This window comes from Lepidochelys kempii, chromosome 2 (genome assembly GCF_965140285.1).
Source record: "Lepidochelys kempii isolate rLepKem1 chromosome 2, rLepKem1.hap1, whole genome shotgun sequence".
In the NCBI taxonomy this organism is placed as follows: domain Eukaryota; kingdom Metazoa; phylum Chordata; order Testudines; family Cheloniidae; genus Lepidochelys; species Lepidochelys kempii.
In genome coordinates this window covers 69,156,635-69,178,860 of record NC_136381.1, presented here as the reverse complement: position 1 = coordinate 69,178,860, position 22,226 = coordinate 69,156,635, and the positions used below count along the sequence as shown (strand labels likewise).

At 41.8% G+C, this 22,226-nt stretch overlaps 1 protein-coding gene across 2 annotated transcripts in view; it reads left to right on the top strand.

Moving 5' to 3' along the window:
- Positions 1-320: 320 nt before the first annotated feature.
- Positions 321-22,226, top strand: part of XKR4 (XK related 4) — a 307,720-nt gene continuing 285,814 nt past the window's right edge. For both annotated transcript variants that reach the window (XR_012157211.2, XM_073331149.2), the window contains exon 1: positions 321-1,435. Coding sequence is in view for 1 of the 2 variants with exons in the window: in XM_073331149.2 (XP_073187250.1) it covers positions 660-1,435 (776 nt within the window). In the remaining variant the exon portion in view is untranslated. The remainder of the gene's footprint in view (positions 1,436-22,226) is intronic.

Below are 22,226 nucleotides of genomic sequence, written 5' to 3'. Positions count from 1 at the left end.
CCGTCCTCCATCCCAGCCCCTGCCCGCCCCAGTGATCCCCCATCCACCCCATGTCCCAACCCCTGCCCGCCCCAGTGATCCCCCATCCACCCCCTGCCCGAACCCCCCCCCCCGCCTCCATCCCAACCCCTGCCCGCCCCGGTGAGCCCGTATCCACCCCGTGGCCCCCGAGCTGCCCCTCCCCAGCGCAGTTCCTGGCCGCTCCCTGGCCCCGCACCCAGGGACAGGCAGGTAGCTGCTCCCTTCCGCGCCCCCCGCCCCCGTTCGCTCCCTACCTCCCGCGGCGCTGGGTGCCCCGCCCCCTCCCCGCCCGCGCGCCGCGGCTGGTGCTGGGGGCGGCGGCGAGGAGGAAGGGATGAGGTCATCCTCTTTCCCGGCGTCAGTCAGCTGGGTGGCGGCGGCGGCGGCGGGCGGAGGGATGCGCCGGTCCGGGGAGCGGTCCCGCGGCTGCTGCCGGCTCGGGCGGAGCGCGCGGGTGGCGGGGCGCGGGGGCTGAGCGTGGCTCCCCGCAGGCAGGCGGCGCTCCAGGCGCGGCGGGCCCGGGAGGAGCCGGCGGCCCGTGGCCAGGCCGGGGAGCGGAGCGGCGGCGGCGGCGGGGGAGGAGCAGGGGGAGGCGCGGGATAAAGGCGCGCTCTCCCCGGCGGCGGGGTGGAGGCATCATGGCCGCGAAGTCGGACGGGCGGCTGAAGATGAAGAAGGGCGGCGAGGTGGCGTTCACGCCGCTGCAGAACTCGGACCACTCGGGCTCGGTGCAGGCGCTGGCCCCGGGGCTGCCCTCGGGCGCGGGGCCGGGCGGCGGCGGCGACGAGGCACCGGGGGGCGGCTGCTGCAGCGGCAGCGGCGGGGACGGCGGCTCCAGCTGCTGCGGCGGGGGAAGAGGCGGCGGCTCCCGGGGCTCGGGCGGGGGCTCGTCGGCGCTGTGCCTGCGGCTGGGCCGGGAGCAGCGGCGCTACTCGCTGTGGGACTGCCTGTGGATCCTGGCCGCCTTGGCCGTGTACTTCGCCGACGTGGGCACCGACGTCTGGCTGGCGGTCGATTACTACGTGCGGGGCCAGCGCTGGTGGTTCGGGCTGACCCTCTTCTTCGTGCTGCTCGGCTCCCTCTCCGTGCAGGTGTTCAGCTTCCGCTGGTTCGTGCACGACTTCAGCACCGAGGACAGCGCCGCCGCCGCCGCCGCCGCCGGCCACTGCCCGACCGCCGAGAGCAAACTGTTGGTGAGCAGCGGCTCGGCGGCCGGGGACATGGACGCCCCTCGCCCCTGCACGCCGCAGAGGCAGGCGTCCAACGCCAGCAAAAGCAACGCCACCACGGCCAGCAGCAGCAGCAGCAGCACCAGCGGCGGCAGGGCCGGCAAGAGCAAGTCCGCCTCCTGCGCCTTCTGCATCTGGCTCCTGCAGTCCCTCATCCACATCCTGCAGCTCGGGCAGATTTGGAGGTACAGCCTCTTTACCCTGCTTACACCCCCACCTACCTGCCACAGCTTCCCCGGGCTCTCCTGGGGGCTCGGCCCCTACCCGTTCGGTGATGATGATGGGAGGCTGGGGAGGGGCTCCTCTTGTGTGTATTTAATTGAGCGAAAACTTGCATTGCTATTAAGCTTTCCCCCTTTCTTTTCCGGAAGTAAGTGACCCTGTAAATAATGTAGTTTGGGTGTATGCAGTTCTCTATAGTGTGAATGCGTGAGCGTGCACGCACTGGATTAAAATGTTCTCCAAACTAGGTAGCTCCTACGTGTGTGAGGAAACATGGATAACTCCCTTCCATTGCCACCGCTGGCGATACTACCTGTTTCCGAGTGGCTGGGTAGGCAGGCAATGAATAGTTTGCACACCCCTGCTCGCACACTATTTTTGATTTGATTGGTATTAAATATGCAGTGTGACAATCCTGCTAAAAGTATTGGTAACCTGCCTCCGTTGCAATGCGTTCAGGTGGTTTGGATGGCTGTATCCTTGTGCATGGCTCTAGAGGAGGTAGGATGACCAGATAGCAAATGTGACAAATCAGGTTGGGGGATAATAAGGTCCTGGGGTGGAGGGGATAGGGTCCTACATAAGACAAAACCCCTAATATCTGGATGGTCCCGATAATATCAGGATGGCTGGTTACCAAAAGAGGAGGATTTATGTAAAAGTCCTTTTAAAAGGGAGGCAGTGGTAAGGATTATTAACCTTCCCAAGTTTTAATGCTAGTGGGCATTTAAACTGGTTGTTTAGTTGTCTTCTGATTCGCTACACATGGGAAACAGTTTCATTACACCCAGATTACATCAACTTGCAATCTAAAACATGATACACCTCCAGATTTATATTATCTCAAAGTCTGGAAAACCTTAACTTTCTCAGTGAAGTTTAAAAAAACTAGTGTTTTGAGAAAAATATACCATATTCATATTATCTAGAATTCTCTTCATATATGCACAGTATTAATGTGATTAGAGAACTTCAGAGAGAGTAAAGATTGCAGCTAGAAAAGGGATGCACTGCCTAGGGATGTATAGTCCTGTTGTTATAACATCTATTTATATAACATCTAGTTCTCAAATTATGTTTTCCATTTATCATACAGTTTGTATGGTGAAGAAATATTTCAGACAACAAACTTTTAAATAGTTTTGTTTTGTGGAAAGGCCATGTTACAATAGTCTATAGCAGATATGATACTTGATTGAAAGGACACTTACACTGAATAACATAATTAGTATTAATGTTTTTGGAAAAAACTATGCCATAGTAACTGTATAGTTTCAAATAGTGCGATGCTATTAAGTACCATGTAGCTTATGTGTTCTAATAGATACTGTCTTTTCTTCATCCCCGAAAGATGTTTTTTAAGAATATAATTTTAGTTCAAGAATAGGTTTTAAATTGAGGCATAGTCATTTGCAAGTGAATTTTACCAGTGTTTTAAGCAACCTACTTTTGGGAAAGCATAATGTATGCAGTTACAATTTCCAAAATAAAATTATGGTATACAAAAACAATGTTTCAGCTGTGCTGAATGTAGCAATCTACTGAAGCAACAGTTGAAAGTATTATTGAAATTTCTTTTTTGACTGGTGGAAGGTACATTTTTAGAAGAGGTTTTTAATTAGCATATGTTGTAAAAGGATTTCCTATCATGGTCATATCATTTAGTAAGAATCATTTAAATATTTGTTTCATATTTGGAGTCCCAGATTGCTTGTGTACTTCCCCCATGTGGGGCTGAACATCTTAGTGAGATGCATAATAATTAATATTTGGATCCAATCCTGCAACCACACAAGTACCTTTATGCACATGAGTAATGTCATTAAGTACAATAACACTATTCATGTGTGTAAAGTTGCTCATGTGTATTTGTTTGCAGGTCAGTAAGTGTGATCTGATACCATGTAATTTTAATATACTCAGAACAAATTCCCTGCCCCACCTACCCCCAGAATGGTCAAAGTGGCAGGAGTGAAGCATTTCAGTTGTATGTGGGTGGTGGCAGTCTGTAAAGAGGCAAGACAAAGAGAGTCTGCATCACCCTGAGTGCCACAGAACAGAGCTCCTTGACATCTCTCTGGATTGGAACATGCAGGGTATGGGTAGGGTTTGTGACTTGAGGTGGATATGGTCCAACATTGCATGGCAGTGCAGGAAGCATGGTGAGTTGGGATTGAGGGTTCTTCAGCCCCTTGGCTATTCTTCTATGATAATTATATTCTTTGTGCATAAGATTTTGCTTCATGGATGAGTGCTTAGTAGTTTGCCCTTAAATTTGCTGACTATCCTTTGATTGTTGTTTTTCTTCATAAATTGTGTCCATTGTAATGCCATAAAACCAACATGAATACCCAACTCAGCAACCTTATTTATGTTTTAGCATGCCATGTTGTTTGATCAATTTGTTAGCTGTTAATTGGTAACTTAACTATTTCTCTTTATATTTTCATAAGTCTAGTTATTTTATAGCCGATAGCTTATAGTATTTTACATAGTTATTGTTTATAGTCCATTTGGCTAATTTGTTCCTTTCCTCCCCAATGTATTTCATGAAAGTCAGAGTCCTTATGGTCATCAACAGTGAATGATATGAGAGGAGAGGTGTGCTTGTACCATTCTCATAGATTCAAAGGCCTGAAGGGACCATTATGATTATCTGGCCTGATCTCCTGTGTAACACAGGCCATAGAACTTACTCAAAATAATTCTAGAGCATATCTTTTTAGAAAAACATCCAAACTTCATTTAAAAATGGTCAGTGATGGAGAATCCACTATGACCCTCAGTAAATTGTTCTCATGGTTAATTACTCTGTTAAAAATGTATGCCTTATTTCCAGTCTGAATTTGTCTTCAACTTTCAGCCATTGGATCGTGTTCTATCTTTCTCTGCTAGATTGAAGTGCTAATGATTAAATATTTGTTCCTATGTATGTTCTTGAGTTCCTTGAGTCTATCACTGTTATAGTGATTTCTAATCTCATCATGCTCACTGCTCTTCTCTGAACCCTCTCCAATTTATCACTATCCTTCTTGAATTGTGGGCATCAGAACTGGACATAGCATTCCAGCAGTGGTTGCACCAGTGCCAAATATAGAGGTAAAATAATCTCTCTATTTCCACTAAAGATTCCCCTGTTTATGCATCCCAGGATGACATTAGTTCTTTTGACCACAGCATCATATTGGGAGCTCATGTTCAGCTGGTTATCCAGCAAGACCCCCAAGCTTTCTTTCAGAGTCACTGCTTCCCAGGATAGGGTCTCCCTTCCTGTAACTATTACCTACATCCTTTGTTTTCAGATATGTGTGTTTTCACTTAGCTTATTAAAACACACATTATTTGCTTGTGCTCATTTTACCAAGCAATCTTGATTGCTCTCAATCAGTAACCTGTCCTCTTCATTATTTACCACTCCCCCAATTTATGGCCATCTGCAAATTTTATCAGCGATGATTTTATTTTCTTTCAGGTCATTGATAAAGATGTAAAATATTGTAGGTCAAGAACTGGTCCCTAGGTAACCCCATTGGAGATAGAGCTGCTCAATGATGATTCCCTGTTTTTACAGTTAGCCAATTTTTAATCCTTTAATGTGTACCATAGTTTATATTCTAGTTTTTAAATCAACTTAAACATCTTACCGTCATCTAAATATATTACGTCAACACTTCTCAGTGCAGTCGTGGGTCCAAAGGAAGTGTAAACTCTGGAAAATAGGTACTTCCTCTGGAAAACTAAGCACAATTCCAGTAGGAAATCCATGGAACTGAAACTCAGCACTCAGAATGCAGGCTGACATTTTTGTGAAATTTGGTTTGCATTCATTAGGAGTTCCTTCTTTGGCAGGCCACAGTGGTATACTGCACGTTGTCTGTGTGTCATATTAGTCCTACGTGCACATATGGTCTAAGGATTGAAGTCCCTGCTGTTGAAAACCTGTGCTACTTTCTTCTCTTTGCTTGGGGGTTCTTAGTTTTCAATTTTTACTTATTTTCCTTTGGCCCTGGTTAAATCTACCCCATCTACCTTGGTTCTTCTATTGTCCCATTACCATAATATCTGGGCAATTTCAATAATTAAAAATGGCAATTATATCTTGCTTTTTCCCTGTCAACAAGTAGACTTGGGTGTAGAGGTTGCTTTTTTGTTGTTTAGTTGGTTTGGGCCAGATATATAACTATGAATGTGAGGATATAAGAAGTGGGTTTTGTGCTTAGCTGTGAAAGCATGGAAGCTGTTGTTCATTCTCATTGCATCTGGCAGCGAGGTCCATCTCTTGTGAAGTTTCTGACTCCAGAGGTCATCAGCCATCCCTTATTTGCCATCTGATTTACTGCTGCAGTGGAACTTAGATATCAAGGAAGTGGTGGCCATGTGGAGAGACAATCACTCAAATAACTAGAAATGGTTCCATGAAGGGTGTTGAAATGGTAACCTGGAAGTGGACTCCGAATTCAACAGGGAGTTCATACTGAGAGTAACCAGTTGGGGTGATGTGTTCCTTGTGACCTCTATATTGCTGAGCAGTTGGCTTGCTGCTTTCTGAATTCTCTGGAACTATCTCAGAGCATGGAGCTTCAATCCTAAATATAGAGAATTGCAGTAGTTGTGTATGGACATTATGAAAGCCAGTTTTGAACCCAGTAGGTTTGGGTGCATATATGAGTAGCCCACCTTGATACATATTTTGATATGACTTCACTTCTCAATATCTTTGCATAACGAAAATATTTTGGATCAAATTATTAATTTTGTTAAGATATTGAATTACTAGAAATTGGCCTTTCTGTATATTATGTTCAAGATTCATTCTTATTTACATACATTATTACATTTACATTCTTACAAATATAAGTGTGATTGCTAAAAACAATTGCATTTTAATTGAAATGTGCTAATGGGAAATTGATGCGGGTTTTAATACTGTCTGGGGTGATGCTGTGAAATAGTGATTTAAAATGAACTTTTACTACAGCGTGACAAAACAAAAAAATATGGTGTGACTGCAGATGAACCACAAATATCTTATGAATAAAAAATTAGGTTTCTTTCTTTTGTATTTTGTCACTAATTTCTACAAACCATTGTACTGAGGATTGAATTCTGCCATTTGGAAGAAAAAACGCTATCTGTGAAAAGATTTGGCGGATAACTGCAGACTGTCAGCCAGGACTGGTCCTCGGTTACAGTCCCACTGAAGTTAGTGTGGTTGGTTGAGTGTAACTGAGGGCAGATTTTTGGCTCTGTGTAGGCAGTTGAATTTATACTATAATCTGTTAATTGCTTTGAGTTTTTTAAAATTCTGCATGCAGACATAGCTGTGGATATGTTTTCTCATCCATGCCTCTGATACATTCTGATACCCATTGTGATGCTCTGCTCAAGGCACTCAGAACCATAATCTACTGTGTTACCTCTCTGCCTTAGCAAGAGAGAATTTTGCTGGAGTTTACACTATGAGACAGCTCCCTGCTGCACCAGTCTGTTAGTCTCACTAGCAGACTCCTCCAGACTCTGCCAGTCTAAACCTTGCCTTGCAGGTAACAACCAGTGAACAAGTTCCCTGGAGGTATCTCTGCTGTGTCCAGTCCCTCTGACTGGGCACTTGCAGAAATTAGGTTTGCTGCCTCCAAAGAGGCAGTGCACACGCCAGTCTGTTAGTTTAGCTGAGTTCCTGCCTAACCACACTCAGACGGTTTTGTAATAAACCAAGAATAAGTTTATTAATAGAAACATAGATTTAAGTGATACCAAGCAAGAATAAGGGATAAAAAATGGTTACAGAAAAGAATAACATGCTTGCTAGTGTCTAAAACTTAATTCTTGCAAGCTATGACTTTGCCTAATACGGTTTCTCACTTATATCAAGCTACCTGCATCTCCAGAATCAGAGAATGCTATCCCCTTCAGTCCCTAAGTGATGGAAAATTAGACTATGTCTACACTGCGCACCTTACAATGGCGCAGCTATGCCGCTGCAGCCGCACCATTGTAAGGTGAGCAGCGTAGCCACTCTGTTGCTGGGAAAGAGCTCTCCTAGTGACAAAATAAACCACCTCCCAACGAGGGCAGTAGATTCATCGATGAAGCGCTGTCCACATTGGCATTTTTCATTGTTAACACTTTTGTTGTTCAGGGAGGTATTTTTTCACACACCTGAGTGACAAAAGTTTTTTAATAGTGAAAGTGCAGTGTAGACATGGCCTTAGGCTGTCTCTTTGTTTCCCTTATATTTCCCAAAGTTCATTGTCTTTGCCTCAAGAACCACAAAGACCTGCTGGGGGTTCAGGTCTGCTGGAGTGATCACCAAGCAGTTTCCTCCACTGCTTGTTACCTTGATTGCTTTGTTTACTTGATATGTAAATGTAATTTCATTGTCCCTGGCTTACAAAGCTCGACCCAGACAGGTAAATCCACATTCTTTTGTCTAAAGCAGGTTTGTCTATCGACTGCCTTAAAAACTTTTTTTAAGAACATATTTCCAGCACACATACATAACTCATTGTACACAACCTGTACATAATACATATTCATGGGCAGCATGTCACCAGTTTTTATGATGTCTTACAAGATATTGTTTGGCTAAATATTCTGACAACAGTGTGTTGAATGCACCCTTTGCCAGTTGACATAATGGGGCTGTTAGGGTCACACCCATGCATATGTGCATCTAGAAGTAATTATGAAGCCCTGTCCTCCAAGTACATCTGCTGCTGGAGATAGACATTTGGCTACAGGTTTTGGGAAGCACAGGTAAAATGGGAGTGTAGCTAGCACTGCCTGCAGTGCTAGTAGTCTTAGAACGGTCATGCATTTTCAGGGTAAGGGTGTGTCCATGGCCTTGTCAGCCCCACTTGCTGGCAGAGCACACTGGAAGAAGCACAGAGTGTCTCCCTTTCTTTTAATGGGTAGAGCAAGAGCCACCCTCAGCTTAAATCTCCTCACTGCCTCTTCTTTGTTCTCCTTCAGGCATCTCTGCCCAGGCAGTTCATGTCCTCCAAAGGACCAGATGTGTAACTTCTAAAACTCATTCCTCTTCCTTCTCCTTCCTAGTTCTTGTTGTGGAAAAGTTAAGCTGAAGTGATTTGGAAGTGACATTTGGTTCTGAAAGCAGTGGGATTTGTAATACTTCTGATCTTCTATGGAAATGAGCTTGGTAAAGCTGGGTCAGTTGCCAAGGAAGTTTGGATGCCTTTCCTCATGAGTCTCACCCTCACAATTAGTTGACAGTTGCATGGTTTCTGAGGAGGAATGTAGCTGTCAGGGGAGATAATGGATGCTGTACATAAGGCTTATTCCTACAGTTCTTTCTTAAGTGCACCTGAGTAAAGGACGGCATGATTGGACCCTTGAGTTGGAATAGAGAAAAAGATAATAGAAGTTAACAAAAATAGCAACAGACATTATTTTGTTAATATATTTATTTCAACTTGAGTAATGAGTCTGCAAAATCAACATATCCATGGATAGTGTTTCAGGACAAAGGCCAGGGATTTAGAGTTCTCAAACTGTAAAAATGAAGACTCCAAGTGCAATGCAGAAAGTGAATACAGCTTTTGATTTGGTGAAATTAAGGCGTGTAGTGTTGAATTTGTATCTTCTATATCTGAGAAGCATGGAGCATGCTGGGAAATGTTGCAAACATGTCTTAATCTTTGTATGAGTTATTCACTGTTTTCTCACACACAGTTTTTGAGACAGTTAAAACATTTTCTTTTTACTCATTTTGCTTAGCTAGCAGTTTTGGAAGTTCAAAAGATATTAGGAGGGGAAAGGAAGGAAACGGGCAAAGCACCTATCAGCATGAATAACCTGTGAATTGTGTATGAAAAGAATTAGGTTTTAAAACTTTTATTTATTGAGCTTTATAACAACTTGTCATGAAGAGTAATGGTAGTTACCATACAATGATGTAAGAAATGAAACAAACAGCAGGGACGCAGCACAACCATGTTAAATAAATGTCTGTCCAAACGCCATTCTGTTTTCCTCTCTGCATTGTTCTAGAAGAATTCAAGATTCTTGATCTTCCATGCTCAGAGCTCCCAAGAGCTGAGGGGAGTCTGATGAACATACTAGAGCTGATCATTTCTGAATCAAAAATAAGCACCAAAACCACTTAATTTTTTTGCAGATTTATAAAAATGTGCTTTAAATACACATTCACAAAGCATTGATTTCTCTCTCTCTCACACACACAATCAATCAATCAGCAGGCCAGTTCACAACCAGTTAAAGGAATCAATCCAACTTATAGGCTTCTATAAACTCTCCTTCTACAAAAGATACATCCCATCTTTTCCAGTACACCCCATAAGATAAAGTCCTGAATGCACGCACTTTGCACTGTGCTTTGAAGGTTAATAAACTTTGGCAGGGGGAGTGAATCCCAGACCTGTGTACCACTGCCTTAAGTTAGCTGAGACAGCATTCTGTTTTAAATCTGGAGTTGTTGTTTCAAGTGTATTAACTGACCACCTCTATCCAGAAGGAACATGAGCAGAAAGGTGGTCTGTAAGGTAGACAGGAATGAAAGCAAATTATTATACACAGGTTAATATAATACGTAATATTATATAGTATAATATGTTCCATGAGAGAAACAGTACTAACTGGGTTGCTGCATTTTGTATCAGCTAAAGTTCTGAGACATCTTCATGTGTAGTGCTATGTAGAATATATTACAGTAATTAAACCTAGAGGTGCGAAAGGTAAGGATCCTGTTTGTTTCTTGCATCTTCACTATCTCCTCACCTGAGATTGTTGGGGGAGGGAGAAAGCATCCAGGACTACAACTGCTATTTGATCCTCTAAAGAAAGTCTTGCTTCTAATAAGATCCAGTCTATTTTGTGCACCTTACTAACAAAAGGCAAATTCAACCCCTCTATCAAGAGAGCTGCTCTCTCTCCCACTTTTTCTTTCTAGAAAGGGACCAATGAGTATAATTTCTGTCATCTCCACACTGAGTGTAATCAGCTACCTCCTTATCTAACTCTTTATCACACTTAAACATTGGAAATGCTGAGAAACTGCATCATCTAGATCTGATGAAAAGGAAACCGAGCAGAATGTGTCATAGTCATTAATGGCAATGCAGCTCAAACTGCCTGTCCAGTTCCAACATACATAGTGAATGAGGAGTGACAGAATAAAGCCTTGTAGCTTCCCACACAAGGCAGTCCCCATGGTGGAAGAGCAATCGCTATCAAGTTCTAGGTGCATCAACTAACTGGTGACACGTGCTCTTTTCAAAGGAAGGAACTCTCTGCTTCTGGCCTGAGGTGAGTAATAGGTTTGGTGGTGATAGGTTTTTGTTTTTATTTACTCAGATGTGGGGAAAATGAGGCTTTTTATTCTTTACCATTTGGTATTTCTAGGTTTATAATCTGCCACTAGAATTTGCTCTCTCTTGCAAGTCTTAAAGACAATCACTTTTTCTGCACTGTCTTCAGGGTCAGGTCTTCAGCTGGTGTGAATCAGCATAGTTTCATTGACCTCATTAGAGTTATGCCACTTTACACCATCTGAGGATCTGGCCCTTGTTGTCAGATTTAGGGCACATCTAGGATACTTAGTAAGGCCAATAAATGATACTTTGATTGTCTTCTACTGTATATTTAGGTCCCAGATTTTTCAAAAAATGAAGGATGTCTCTTTTCCTCTCATTCCAGTAACCAAAAGATTGTATTCCCAAGATGTGTTTCTCACATCTCACTGTGATGTTTCTGATATTTCTGTCCTGTTACAGTGTAGGAGTTAGATGGTCAGTAATTCCAACTGTCATTGGACCTCACATGATAACATGTCAAACTGTCACTAATTTTTCTCAGTGTTTTGAAATCTGTCAGTTTGTTACATTTGAGTCCAAATTCATGAGTGACTTGTTTTCTAGAAAAGATTATTGCATAGCGTTCCCATCTGTTTCTCTTAATGCACAGGAAGGCTACAACTCAGAAGTACCATGTTTCTTCCATGAGGCCACAGGTGTTTTTGACTTGAGTCCTCTGGCTAACTGTATTGTTTTCTTTGACTTAAGTGCTCCTGAGTGGTGATTGATTGACAGAGCAGCAGCAGAAGGGCAGTTGCACTTAGAGGGAATTTATCTATGCTAATGCATTTTAGCTGCTATTAATCCATTCAGTAGAATAAATATTTCTTGTCTTTTGTTGAGACACAGTGATATGTAGATGAATGTTATGTTTTGAGATATTAATGTGAAGCTCCATTACAGTTCTTTGGAATCACTTACTAAAAGATGGTATACAAATTAGTCTCCCTGTTCAGTTTATCCTCACAACCCAAACTGCATATAAATGTTGCTGAGAGACTTCAGAAGGAAAGATACCACAACTGAAAATTAAAAACAAGTTTCTCTTATAGGAATACTTAGTACTTATATAAGACTTTGCTTTTTCAGAGCACTGTGTAAACATGAATAGTTTTGCCAGTCCATTTGGTCCAAGTAGGTGAACTTATTGTTGTTTGCCAAAAGGATGTTTTTAGCAATTTGTATCTGGAGGAATTAGTATTTGGGTTTTCGTAATCGTATACATCTTTCACCTTTTAAGAGTTTGTGTTTTAAAGGATTTCATGTTGCCATACAAAGAATACTAGAGCTCTCTAGTACAAATACAGAAGTGGCTATAAGTAAATAAAACAAATTAAAAAAGACAATGTTTCAGGCCCATAGCTCATTTTTGGATGCTTTATTCCTAATTCTCACAGAAGATTTCTGCAAACAGATGAATGTTCTGACTAAAACTACCTGATGCAATGTTACTTACAACTGGAAGACTATTTATGGCTGAAAGGTCAGTTTCTATATACGAATCTCCTGTGGAATGGAAGACCAAATAACATCTTAAAGTGAGCTATGGCTTCCAGTTTTATTCTCGTTTGTGCTCTAGTGCTTTGCTAGACTTTTGCTGCAAAGTTTACCTGGTAGTCTAAAAGAATATTCTATCTCTACCAACTTGCTCCAGTCCCTAATCTTGGACTGTAAGGACAAACTTCATTAAAAGAGATGCAGTTTTGAGCAACATGACAAGTTCACTCTCATTTTACTTATGTAATAATAGGTTTTTTATATTCTTTCCACTTAAACTAATTTTCTTGTATAACATGTCAGTCATAACAGTTAAATAAAGAGGTTGGTGGGTTTTTTAATTGGATACTTTGTTTCAATGCATAAAAAAATTAAACAGTACCTTTGTTTGCAGTTGAAGGTTTGAGTTTGTTTTGTTTTGTTGAAGCTTGTTTATAAAGTGTAATACCACTTTTGCCCATTGTATCAACATTCTCTATTTAGGGTGTTACATCCAACAGACAAATAGATGTGGAAGTGTTAGTCCCATCAAAAGTAGGCTTTTTAAAAAATGAAGGGAGGCAGCAATAAGAAGGGATATGAATAGAGTTTGGGCAGCAAAAGTGGGGAGTATGAGAGGATGCAGGGGTACAGTTTAGTCCATAGTGAACAAGGAGTTAACTCCAGGTCGTCTTCTCCTACCCACTGACCAGTGAAAAGCAACAAGATTGATTCCTGTTTCAGGGACTGGGGAGGTGAAAGGATTCCACACCTGGAGACTGAACTGAATCCCACTAACACTCTGAAATAAAATTATAGTTCTAGAACTTGCAGTTAGTTTTCTCTTGTATAATTATAAATACAAACTCCAAAAAAGCTAGGATGCATTCTTCTGTCCCTAATTTCTATTTGTCTTATTTTTTTTAAGAAACTGAGAACTCAGAAGTAGAAGAGTCACCAGTATACCTCAAATGTCCTTTTTGTTAATTTTGGAATAAGAATAGAATGGGTTCCATGTGTCACACCAGTAACCAAACTAATACAACATATATCCTCTACAAGGTATATCCTCTATCCTGAGTTTGCAGCGTAATTTACTCTGCCCAGATACCTCCTTCTGATCTCTAAATGCTGTGATCCCCCCTCTCTCTCATTTATTTATATATAAAGTGTATTTTAATTTAAGTCACAGTTTGTGCCTATAAAGTTTATTTTTTCTTTAGTGCAGTAGCTAGTGTTGCTATGCTATGTCATTATTTTTGTTGCAATGTTTTTTTCTGTGTGTATTAGCTGGGATGTTATTGGTCTATTCAGTATACTAATGGTATTGGTAGAAATGTTTCCCTGGAGAGTCACATAATTCCTTTGGATTGACAGAATTAATCAGTGGATGTGGTGGTTACCATAAATTTCAGGTGATGGAGGACACCATCTGGAATAATGGAACTAAATTAGTGTGTGTGTGTAAAGAAAGTTTGGCAGCCAACAATATGATAACAGCAGTTAGTTTCTTTTAAAATATTGAAATTGTTAATTTTATTTTAAGCAAGTTTGGTAGAAATTTTAGGTGCCAGAATAATTCTCCGGGAAAATGAAGCATTCTATCTGTCCACATACCAGATCTATCATCACCAATAGCGATATAAGCTTCCCCATACTGCTCTGCTAATGAGACTCAGCCCTGCGTAGCAGATCTGTCCCTAGGGATGTGGTTAGTTCCATTTCCAGTGCCTATTCAATTGTTAATTCCTAAGGAACTAACGTGAGATCAACTAATTTCACAAAAGCACTGAACTGCCTTGGGAACAGATTTTTAGCACCACCAACTTGGTGTCCTAAAGCAGAAAGTTGTAGGTCACACTACTACTTTCTTCCAATATCTGGTGCTTGTTTGGCTCTTAGTTTTTTGTTGTTTAAAAAATACACATTATGGCTGTTCAAAAAACAGGCTTTTCTCCCCACAATTTTGAGCAACTCTTTAAAAAAAATTTTAATAGGTTATTTCAAAATAAATTGAAAACTTGTTTCAATTTGGTTTTTGAAACCCCAAACAAAAATTTAGAAATGAAGTATATAATTTAAAATGTTAAAAATTCCTTTAGTTGAACATTACATTTTCCCTGAAAGCTTTTTGCTTTTTGACTAATTCCTCCCCCCCCGTCATATTTTTGGGGTGCAGTCCAGACCAGTGAGGGGTTGTCATTGTGTGTCTTGCAGCCTTGGGTGCCTCACAATTCTTTGCTGTTGTAGCACCCAACCTGGGCTGCTCACAAACAGCTGGCATGCAGGTAACACCCTCAGTGTCTGTGTATAGCTGTAGCTCTGGTCCAGAAGCTCTGACCCCAGCGGCCAGTCAGCAAGGTTCCAGTCACACTTTGACTTCCACCAGCCTTGGTTACTTCTTGCAGGGTGACCCCTAACCTACTCCCAGTCCTGAATTTTCCCCAAAACGTGTTCTGCCCTCTTCTGGACAGGTCACATATTAAAGGTCTGTTGTCCTTGGTCAGTGGTCAATATTCAACAGTTTGCTACTTTAACTGGTGTTACCAAACAGTTCAGTTTAAACCAACACTGGATTAATTTAGATTTAAAAATAAAACAAGTTTATATAACTACAAAGAGATATTTTAAGTTAGCATAAGTATAAGGTATCAGTCAGAAATGGTTACAAGTGAAGTAATAATAAAATTCTTTCTAGTAGCTAAAACTTAACAAGCTAGACTTGGCTCAAGATAAAATCCTTGCCACATGTTCCCAGAAACATAGCCGACCAAATTCTCAGGTCAGGATCTCCCCAACCCCAAATTCAAAGGGCTGATTCCTTTGTCTTCTTTAAGGTGAATTGGGAAGTTTTTGCCCCTCACTTTCCAGTTCACTCACCCTTTGAAATGTTTTTTTTTCTGAGGGTTACCCCTATGTAAAGTTGATTCCTGCTGTGAGGAAGGAGACATGGAGTCTAATGGTGAAAGAGGTTCAATTGTTTTAGTTTGCTAAAATGCTGATCAGTCTATTCCTGCCCCCCTTCTTTGACAAGAATGTCCACTTGACAGGTTTCAGAGTAGCAGCTGTGTTAGTCTGTATCTGCAAAAAGAAAAGGAGTACTTGTGGTACCTTAGAGATGGGTGTTACCATACAATTCCCCCCCACCCCCCCACTGGCAATAACTCGCCTTACCTGATCACTCTTGTTACAGCGTGTATAGTAACACCCATTGTTTCATGTTCTCTGTGTATATAAAATCTCCCCACTGTATTTTACACTGCATGCATCCGATGAAGTGAGCTGTAGCTCACGAAAGCTTATGCTCAAATAAATTTGTTAGTCTCTAAGGTGCCACAAGTACTCCTTTTCTTTTCACTTGACAGATGATTCCCAATCAACTTTAACAGCTGGCTAGAGGGGTCTGCTTGTCCTTTGTCTCTGAGAAACAGTTTTGCCCCCTTCCCATACTGGTAAATAGCTTTTCGTCATAATTTCAGCTTATGTTCATAACTCTTAATATGCATTTTGTACATACATTACACAAGAATATTAATGATCAGTATCTTACTAGTTTTTCAATGATACCTCACAAAGCATATTTTGCACAAAGGTTATTACAGTAACGTTTAGGGCAGAGGTGGACAAACTACAACCTGCAGGCCACATCTGGCCCGCAGGACTGTCCTGCCCGGCCCCTGAGCTCCTGGCCAGGGAGGCTAGCCCCTGGCCTCTCCCCCACTGTCCCTCCTTCCCTGCAGCCGCACTGCCGCGTGGGCAGCACTCTGGGCAGCGGGGCTGCACGTCTGGCTCTGGCCGGGCAGCACAGCTGCCAGACATGCTGCTCTGAGCGGCATATTAAGGGAGTCAGGAGTCCTGGGGGACAGTCAGGGGATAGGAAGCAGGGGGTGGTTGGATGGGGCGGAGGGTCTGGGGGGAGGATGGGGGGGTTAGATGGGGGTGGGGTCCCGGGAGGGGACAAGGAGAGGGGGTTGGATGGGTCGGGGGTTCTGAGGGGGACAGTCGGGGCAGGAAGTGGGAGGGGGTGAATGGGAGCAGGGGTGGGGGCCAGGCTGTTTGGGGAGGCACAGCCTTCCCTACCCAGCCCTCTATACAGTTTCGCACCCCAGTGTGGCCCTTGGGCCAAAAAGTTTGCCCACCTCTGGTTTAGGGTGTGAATACAAGGGTGCTAAGGGTCACCCCCTCCCCAAAGATGGTAACATAGGGATTGCTGTACCAGATAAGACTGGTGGTTCATCAAGACCATTGTACTAGGGGCCAGTACCAGGTGCTTCAAAGGAAGGTGTGAGAACCACATTGTGGACAATTAAGGATTGGGAAGAGATTTTCCCTGTGGGTAGGTTATTCCCCATTAGTTAATGGTGGGTTTGTACTTCAAAGAAAAGTTTGTATTCCTTATAACTTACCTTATCTAAGATAACTGTGGATGTCCTCATTAACCATATGAATATCAAATCCTTACTTCTAATTCTATAAGGCTCTTCAATGGCATCTTGAGGTGATGACTTCTACAGTTTAATAATGCATAATGTAGAAAAAACTATTTCCTTTTGTTCAGTTTAAATTTGTTGCCTTTCCTTTTTTTGTATTATGAGAAAATAAGTACGTCTCCCCTTCCTTTGACTCATTTCAAAGGAAACCTTTCTGATCTCTTCAATCTCTCTTAATATGGAAATCTGTCTCTCATAATTTTTGTTCTTTCATTTTGGAATCCTCTGTCTCTATCTTAAAAAAAAATTGCATAGGTGTCCTCATGTTGGCACTATATATTTAATGGTTCTGTTTCCACATATTTCTATTGCTAATATAACCAACAGGAGCATAAAATACACCAGGTATGTTCAATTGCCCGATTAGCTCAGAGAAGCACATTTAGACAGCCTAATGTTTGAGACTGAGGGGCTGGTTGTTCAACTTTTCTCTGTCCCATAAGACTTAAGAAAAGAAAAGGAATGGCATTGGTTTTTGATATGTCTGGTAGAATAGGAAGTAGCTTTGAAAGAAGCTTTAAAAATGTCTGTCTTCTTTTTAAGTAGTTTTGGGGTTTAAAAAACACATTGCATATGCTTTTCTCTTGGGCATATAGCAGATTCTCAGTCTGCTTTCCTCAGAGTCTTTAGATAACTATAGAAGTAGGAAGCATAGGCTTATGGCTAAAGAAAAAGCTAGGAAATCTGTCTTGTCTCTTCCCCTCTCCAGACTCTGTTGCAAACTTCCTTTGTGTTGCTGAGCAAGTTAGATAAGCCAAAGCTTTGATGTGTCCATAACTTGGGTTGGCTCAATCTTAAGCTGCATGTCATGAAACACTTAATGCCTGACTTTCAGGGATGGAGAGCAACCGCATCACCCATTTACCTTCACTAGAGTACAATAACTTATTTTTTCCTCTGTCTTTTTAACAGAGAAAAGGGATATAAGATACCTCAAATTGGGCACTCAAAATTGTGGACACTTGTGAAAATGGGTTTCAGAGTAACAGCCGTGTTAGTCTGTATTTGCAAAAAGAAAAGGAGTACTTGTGGCACCTTAGAGACTACCAATTTATTTGAGCATAAGCTTTCGTGAGCTACAGCTCACTTCATTGGATGCTTATGCTCAAATAAATTGGTTAGTCTTTAAGGTGCCACAAGTACTCCTTTTCTTTCTACTTGTGAAAATGTTTCCCTGTAGTCTTTGTCTCAGTTTCCCCATCTGTAGAATGAAGGTAATACTTAACTGCACTACAAGGGTGTTGTGAAATTCAGTTCTATAATGTTTGTAAAGTGCTTTGAGATGATCAGATGCAAAGTGCTGTAAGTGCCAGCTATTAATATTATTATTTTAATGTGCATTATGTGTCATGCTTTAAGTTAAACCTGTTTTCAGAACAGATATATTCTGCATGGAAACGTGGACACTAAAGTAAAAGTTTAATATAAAAATGTTTTTCACCTAAGACTTATACATAGTAGATGGCAGGATGTAGCGGAGAGAATTTTTTAATTCAGTTGAGAGCATCCAAGAACCTGACATTTCTGATTGGTAAAACAGAGGAACAGTTATGTTGATAGTAGTAAGCTATAGAGTTCTCATTAGCATTTCCAGTAATAATGGTGAAAACTACATTTAATATAGGCTTATTGGAAAAGGCATAAACATAAATAGAGTTTATAGCATATTAAGCAAAGATGTGCTGTAAGTAAAGACTGGGCAATTAAAAAGATTTACCCAAGTGAATCCAAATATAGTGCAGAGGATAATTAATGGGGTTGAGACAACTCAATAATAACCACTTTGAACTTTAACAATAGTGCATTAATGCATGTGTCAAAAGGAGGGATTACATTTACAATCAACAACCATTTGCTAGGAATTTTTACCACATAGGTTAATTAGGAACTCATGATAAGAGTATACTGATTAATTCACTGAACAGAGGGCTACATGTGGTATTTAAGTATGCCATTCATTCTCCCCCACCCCCGCTGTTTTTGTTCAAGTGCCTAAAGAAGAGACTAGTTTAGATATAACTGATTCCGTAACCTGTCCTCATTTCATGTGTGTCACTCCTTGTGACAGACATGGAGCTGTTCTGTAATAACTTATGAATACTATAGGTTGGCTGGTTATTGGGATGTTTATTATATAGTTATATACAGACCAGTTGGAAAAAAAAACAAACAAGCAGGAAGGGGAAACAACTAAGTCATCACAAGGTAAACTCTTCAGGTTTATGGACCGTGGCAGAGCCATTGGCTCTCAGTGTGCTGACTTGACCCCTGTGGAGCCTACAATTTGGCTTGGACAGGCAGGACCATATACCCAGGAACTAAAAAGGACAAAGGGAGTTTGGCTGGATTTTAAAATAACGTCACTCTTACCAGAAAGGAGGCAGTTGCTGGGGAGCTGTTCAGATTGGCACCGACATCTGCTGAGGGCCTGGAGAATTTAGGCCTGCCTGCTCTTCATTGAGGGATGGGAAGCCCTTTAGGGAAGAGAGACATATGTGTAGACACTTGTTTTAAAAACCATATTGTTTAAATGCTTTGTTGCTACTGTTAAATGATGATTTGGCAGAACTGGGTGGAAAAAAAATTTGGTGAATAGTAAATTTGCCAAACTGCAATTTTTTAAGGTACCGAAACTTTTTGGAGATTCAGATTGACTTTGGTGAACCGTCTTGGCCGGAGGACCTGGAAAAGAATTTTCATTAGAAATGTCAAAACATTTCAATATTTTCAAAGCAAACTGTTTAGACATTTCATTTCAAAATGTTTTGTTTGACCTGAACACAGGGTTCCCCCCACCCCCACTTCAGCGGGGGGGAGAGTCAGTTTTGGTTCAAAATGAATTGGCCACCAAACTGAAAAATCAATTACTTGCTCAGCTATATACTTCTTAGTAAGTCTCTCTGGTCACTATATTCACCCCTGGTCACAGAGTCTTGAAGGGAAGAAGCACAGGTGCTAAATTCAGTTGGATTTGCTAGGGAAGTATGGTTGATCCATAGGCTACTGTAGCCCAGGGTCTGATCTAAGCCTGGGAGAACTGCAGAATTCTATCCAAGAAGAGATAAAGGCATGAGGCCTGACACCTGAGTGGGGTGCACTCAGAGAGACTGGGAGGAAGACAGATGTGCAGCTAGCCTTGCAACCTTGGATATGTGGACACTGCAAAGAAAAGCTTGTGGCACCAAGTCTCAGAGCCCAGGTCAATTGACTCAGGCCTAGGCCTTAAACATAGCAATATTTAGATCCACAGCCCGAGCCCAAGTCAATTGACCGAGGCTGAGACTTGGTGCTACAGGGTTTTTCTTTACAGTGTAGTCATACCCCGTGACAACTCCTGCTGATGTTAATGGGGAGACTCATGTGTGAATTACTGGTGTGATATGACTAATCTTTAGTGATTTATTATAATAACCCCTGTAGACTAGATTCTGTGCTGCACTTTTTCAGCACAAAAGGCACAGCTGATAAGGAAAGGGGATAAAGGTACCCTAAGTTACCACTGTGCCACTCAAATTCTGCCCATGCCAGGAGTTTATGTAGTCCTTGGAATAAGTTAGTATACTAAGTATAACCCCAAGGGCTGCATAACAAATATTCTATATATTTTTAAAAGGGAAAATAAAATAGTAAAACCACAAAAATTGGAATGGGATTCAAAAGCAGGTATAAAATGTAAAATTTACCCTTTATTCTCTTCTTTTTAAATAGACTCACTAGATTACAGCTCCAGTTTCCCCATTTAGTAAAATAATTTTAGAATGTAGTGATGTGGGACTACTGTGATGGTTCTTGGGGTGTCCAGAACTGAGAGTCACCTTGTTACCTCCTGCTTCCACAAAGGGGGAGACTTGCTGGTGCTTAACTGGGTACTAGCTCCCTGACATCTCCAGTCTGTTAGCCACCAAAGCACTTTCCTCTGAGCTCTGCCAGCCCTTCCTTTGCCTTGCATATTAACAATAGGTGTACCCCAGCCCCTGAGCCTTTTGAAATGTTCCCGTGTAGCCTTCAGCTCCTTCTCCACAGGACACTCATGGTAATACTGTGTGTGTGGTCCCCCAAGGAATAACATACACACCACGTTGAATGAGTCAACTCAGGATCAGCTCCTGGTACAATACTCCAGCACTGAGATATGATTGTTTTCACTATAAACATAAGTTTATTATCAGAGATCAAGATTTAAGAGGTAGTGAGTAAGGAAAATGGAAACAAAAGGGTTACATATAAAACAAAATCAATACATGATTTCTAGACACTAAATTTAACAGTCTAAAGCAGTCTTATCTCATCCAAAGCCTTTTTGCCGCGTTTCTACCAGGGCAGGTTGGGATCACATTTTCATGAATGTACACATGTTGTCCATTTACTTACCCCTTCATCCTTTACCTAGTATCTCCTTGTCTTCTATTTATATCCCCAAAGTTCACTGTCTGGCCCCAGAGACAGGACAGTTCAGTCTCTGGTGTCCTGCCTCCTTGATGGCTTCCCATCCCCCATTGACATCACATGTAAATGACTTCCGTCATGTTGGCTTACAATGCTTAATTTACATGTGGACCGAGACAGATAGGTGAACATACATCCTTTGTGTGATAGAAACCTATTTGTCAACCTGCTTTGATTCAGATTTTGTGACATATTTTCATAATTTTTTACATAGTATCTGTACATACATTTTACAATGACATTAATGAGCAACATGGCTTTCATTTAAGATCATTCATGACATGCCTTGGTGAACCAGAATGTACATACTAGGATTAAGGTATTCTGAGAGCCCCCTTTACCATTTCGCACTGAGGGGTTCTAAGGGTCATACTTCCCCTCTTGCAATGATGCAGCAGGTCAGCCAATGGGTGATCTGTAGGTTTTGGATCATAATCCTCTTGCCTCCACAAGGTGTCTGTCACTATATTTTCTCCTCCCTCAGTACATACAATCTATATAAAATCAGTCTGAGAAATGGGGACAGGAGTCTTTGTGGTTAACGTACTGGAGTGTTACTCAGGAGATCTGGGTTCAGTTCACAGTATTGCCACAGACTTGCTATGTGAAACCTTGGGCAAATCATTTAATCTTTCTGTGCCTCAGGTCCCCATCTGTAAAATAGGATTTTTTCTTTTTTCCTACCCTTTGTCCTATTTGGACTGTAAGCTCTCTGAGGCTGGGACTTCTCTTACAGTGTGTTTGAATAGTCCCTAGCACAAAGGGATCCTGATCTCATGTGGAGCCTCTAGGTGCCACTGTAATAATAATTATACTTTATTAAAAGCATCTTGAAAATATTTTCAAAATATGGATGCATTTCTGAGCAGGTGCCTGTCCAAGTTGCTCTAAAACAAAGTCTGTGCCAGCTGACTCCTCCCCAGGACTGGACGCTTCTTGGCTTTTTACCTCATGGTTTTAGTCTGTACCCTAGATTCTCACAAGAGAGCCACTTCCACCTCCCTTATGCC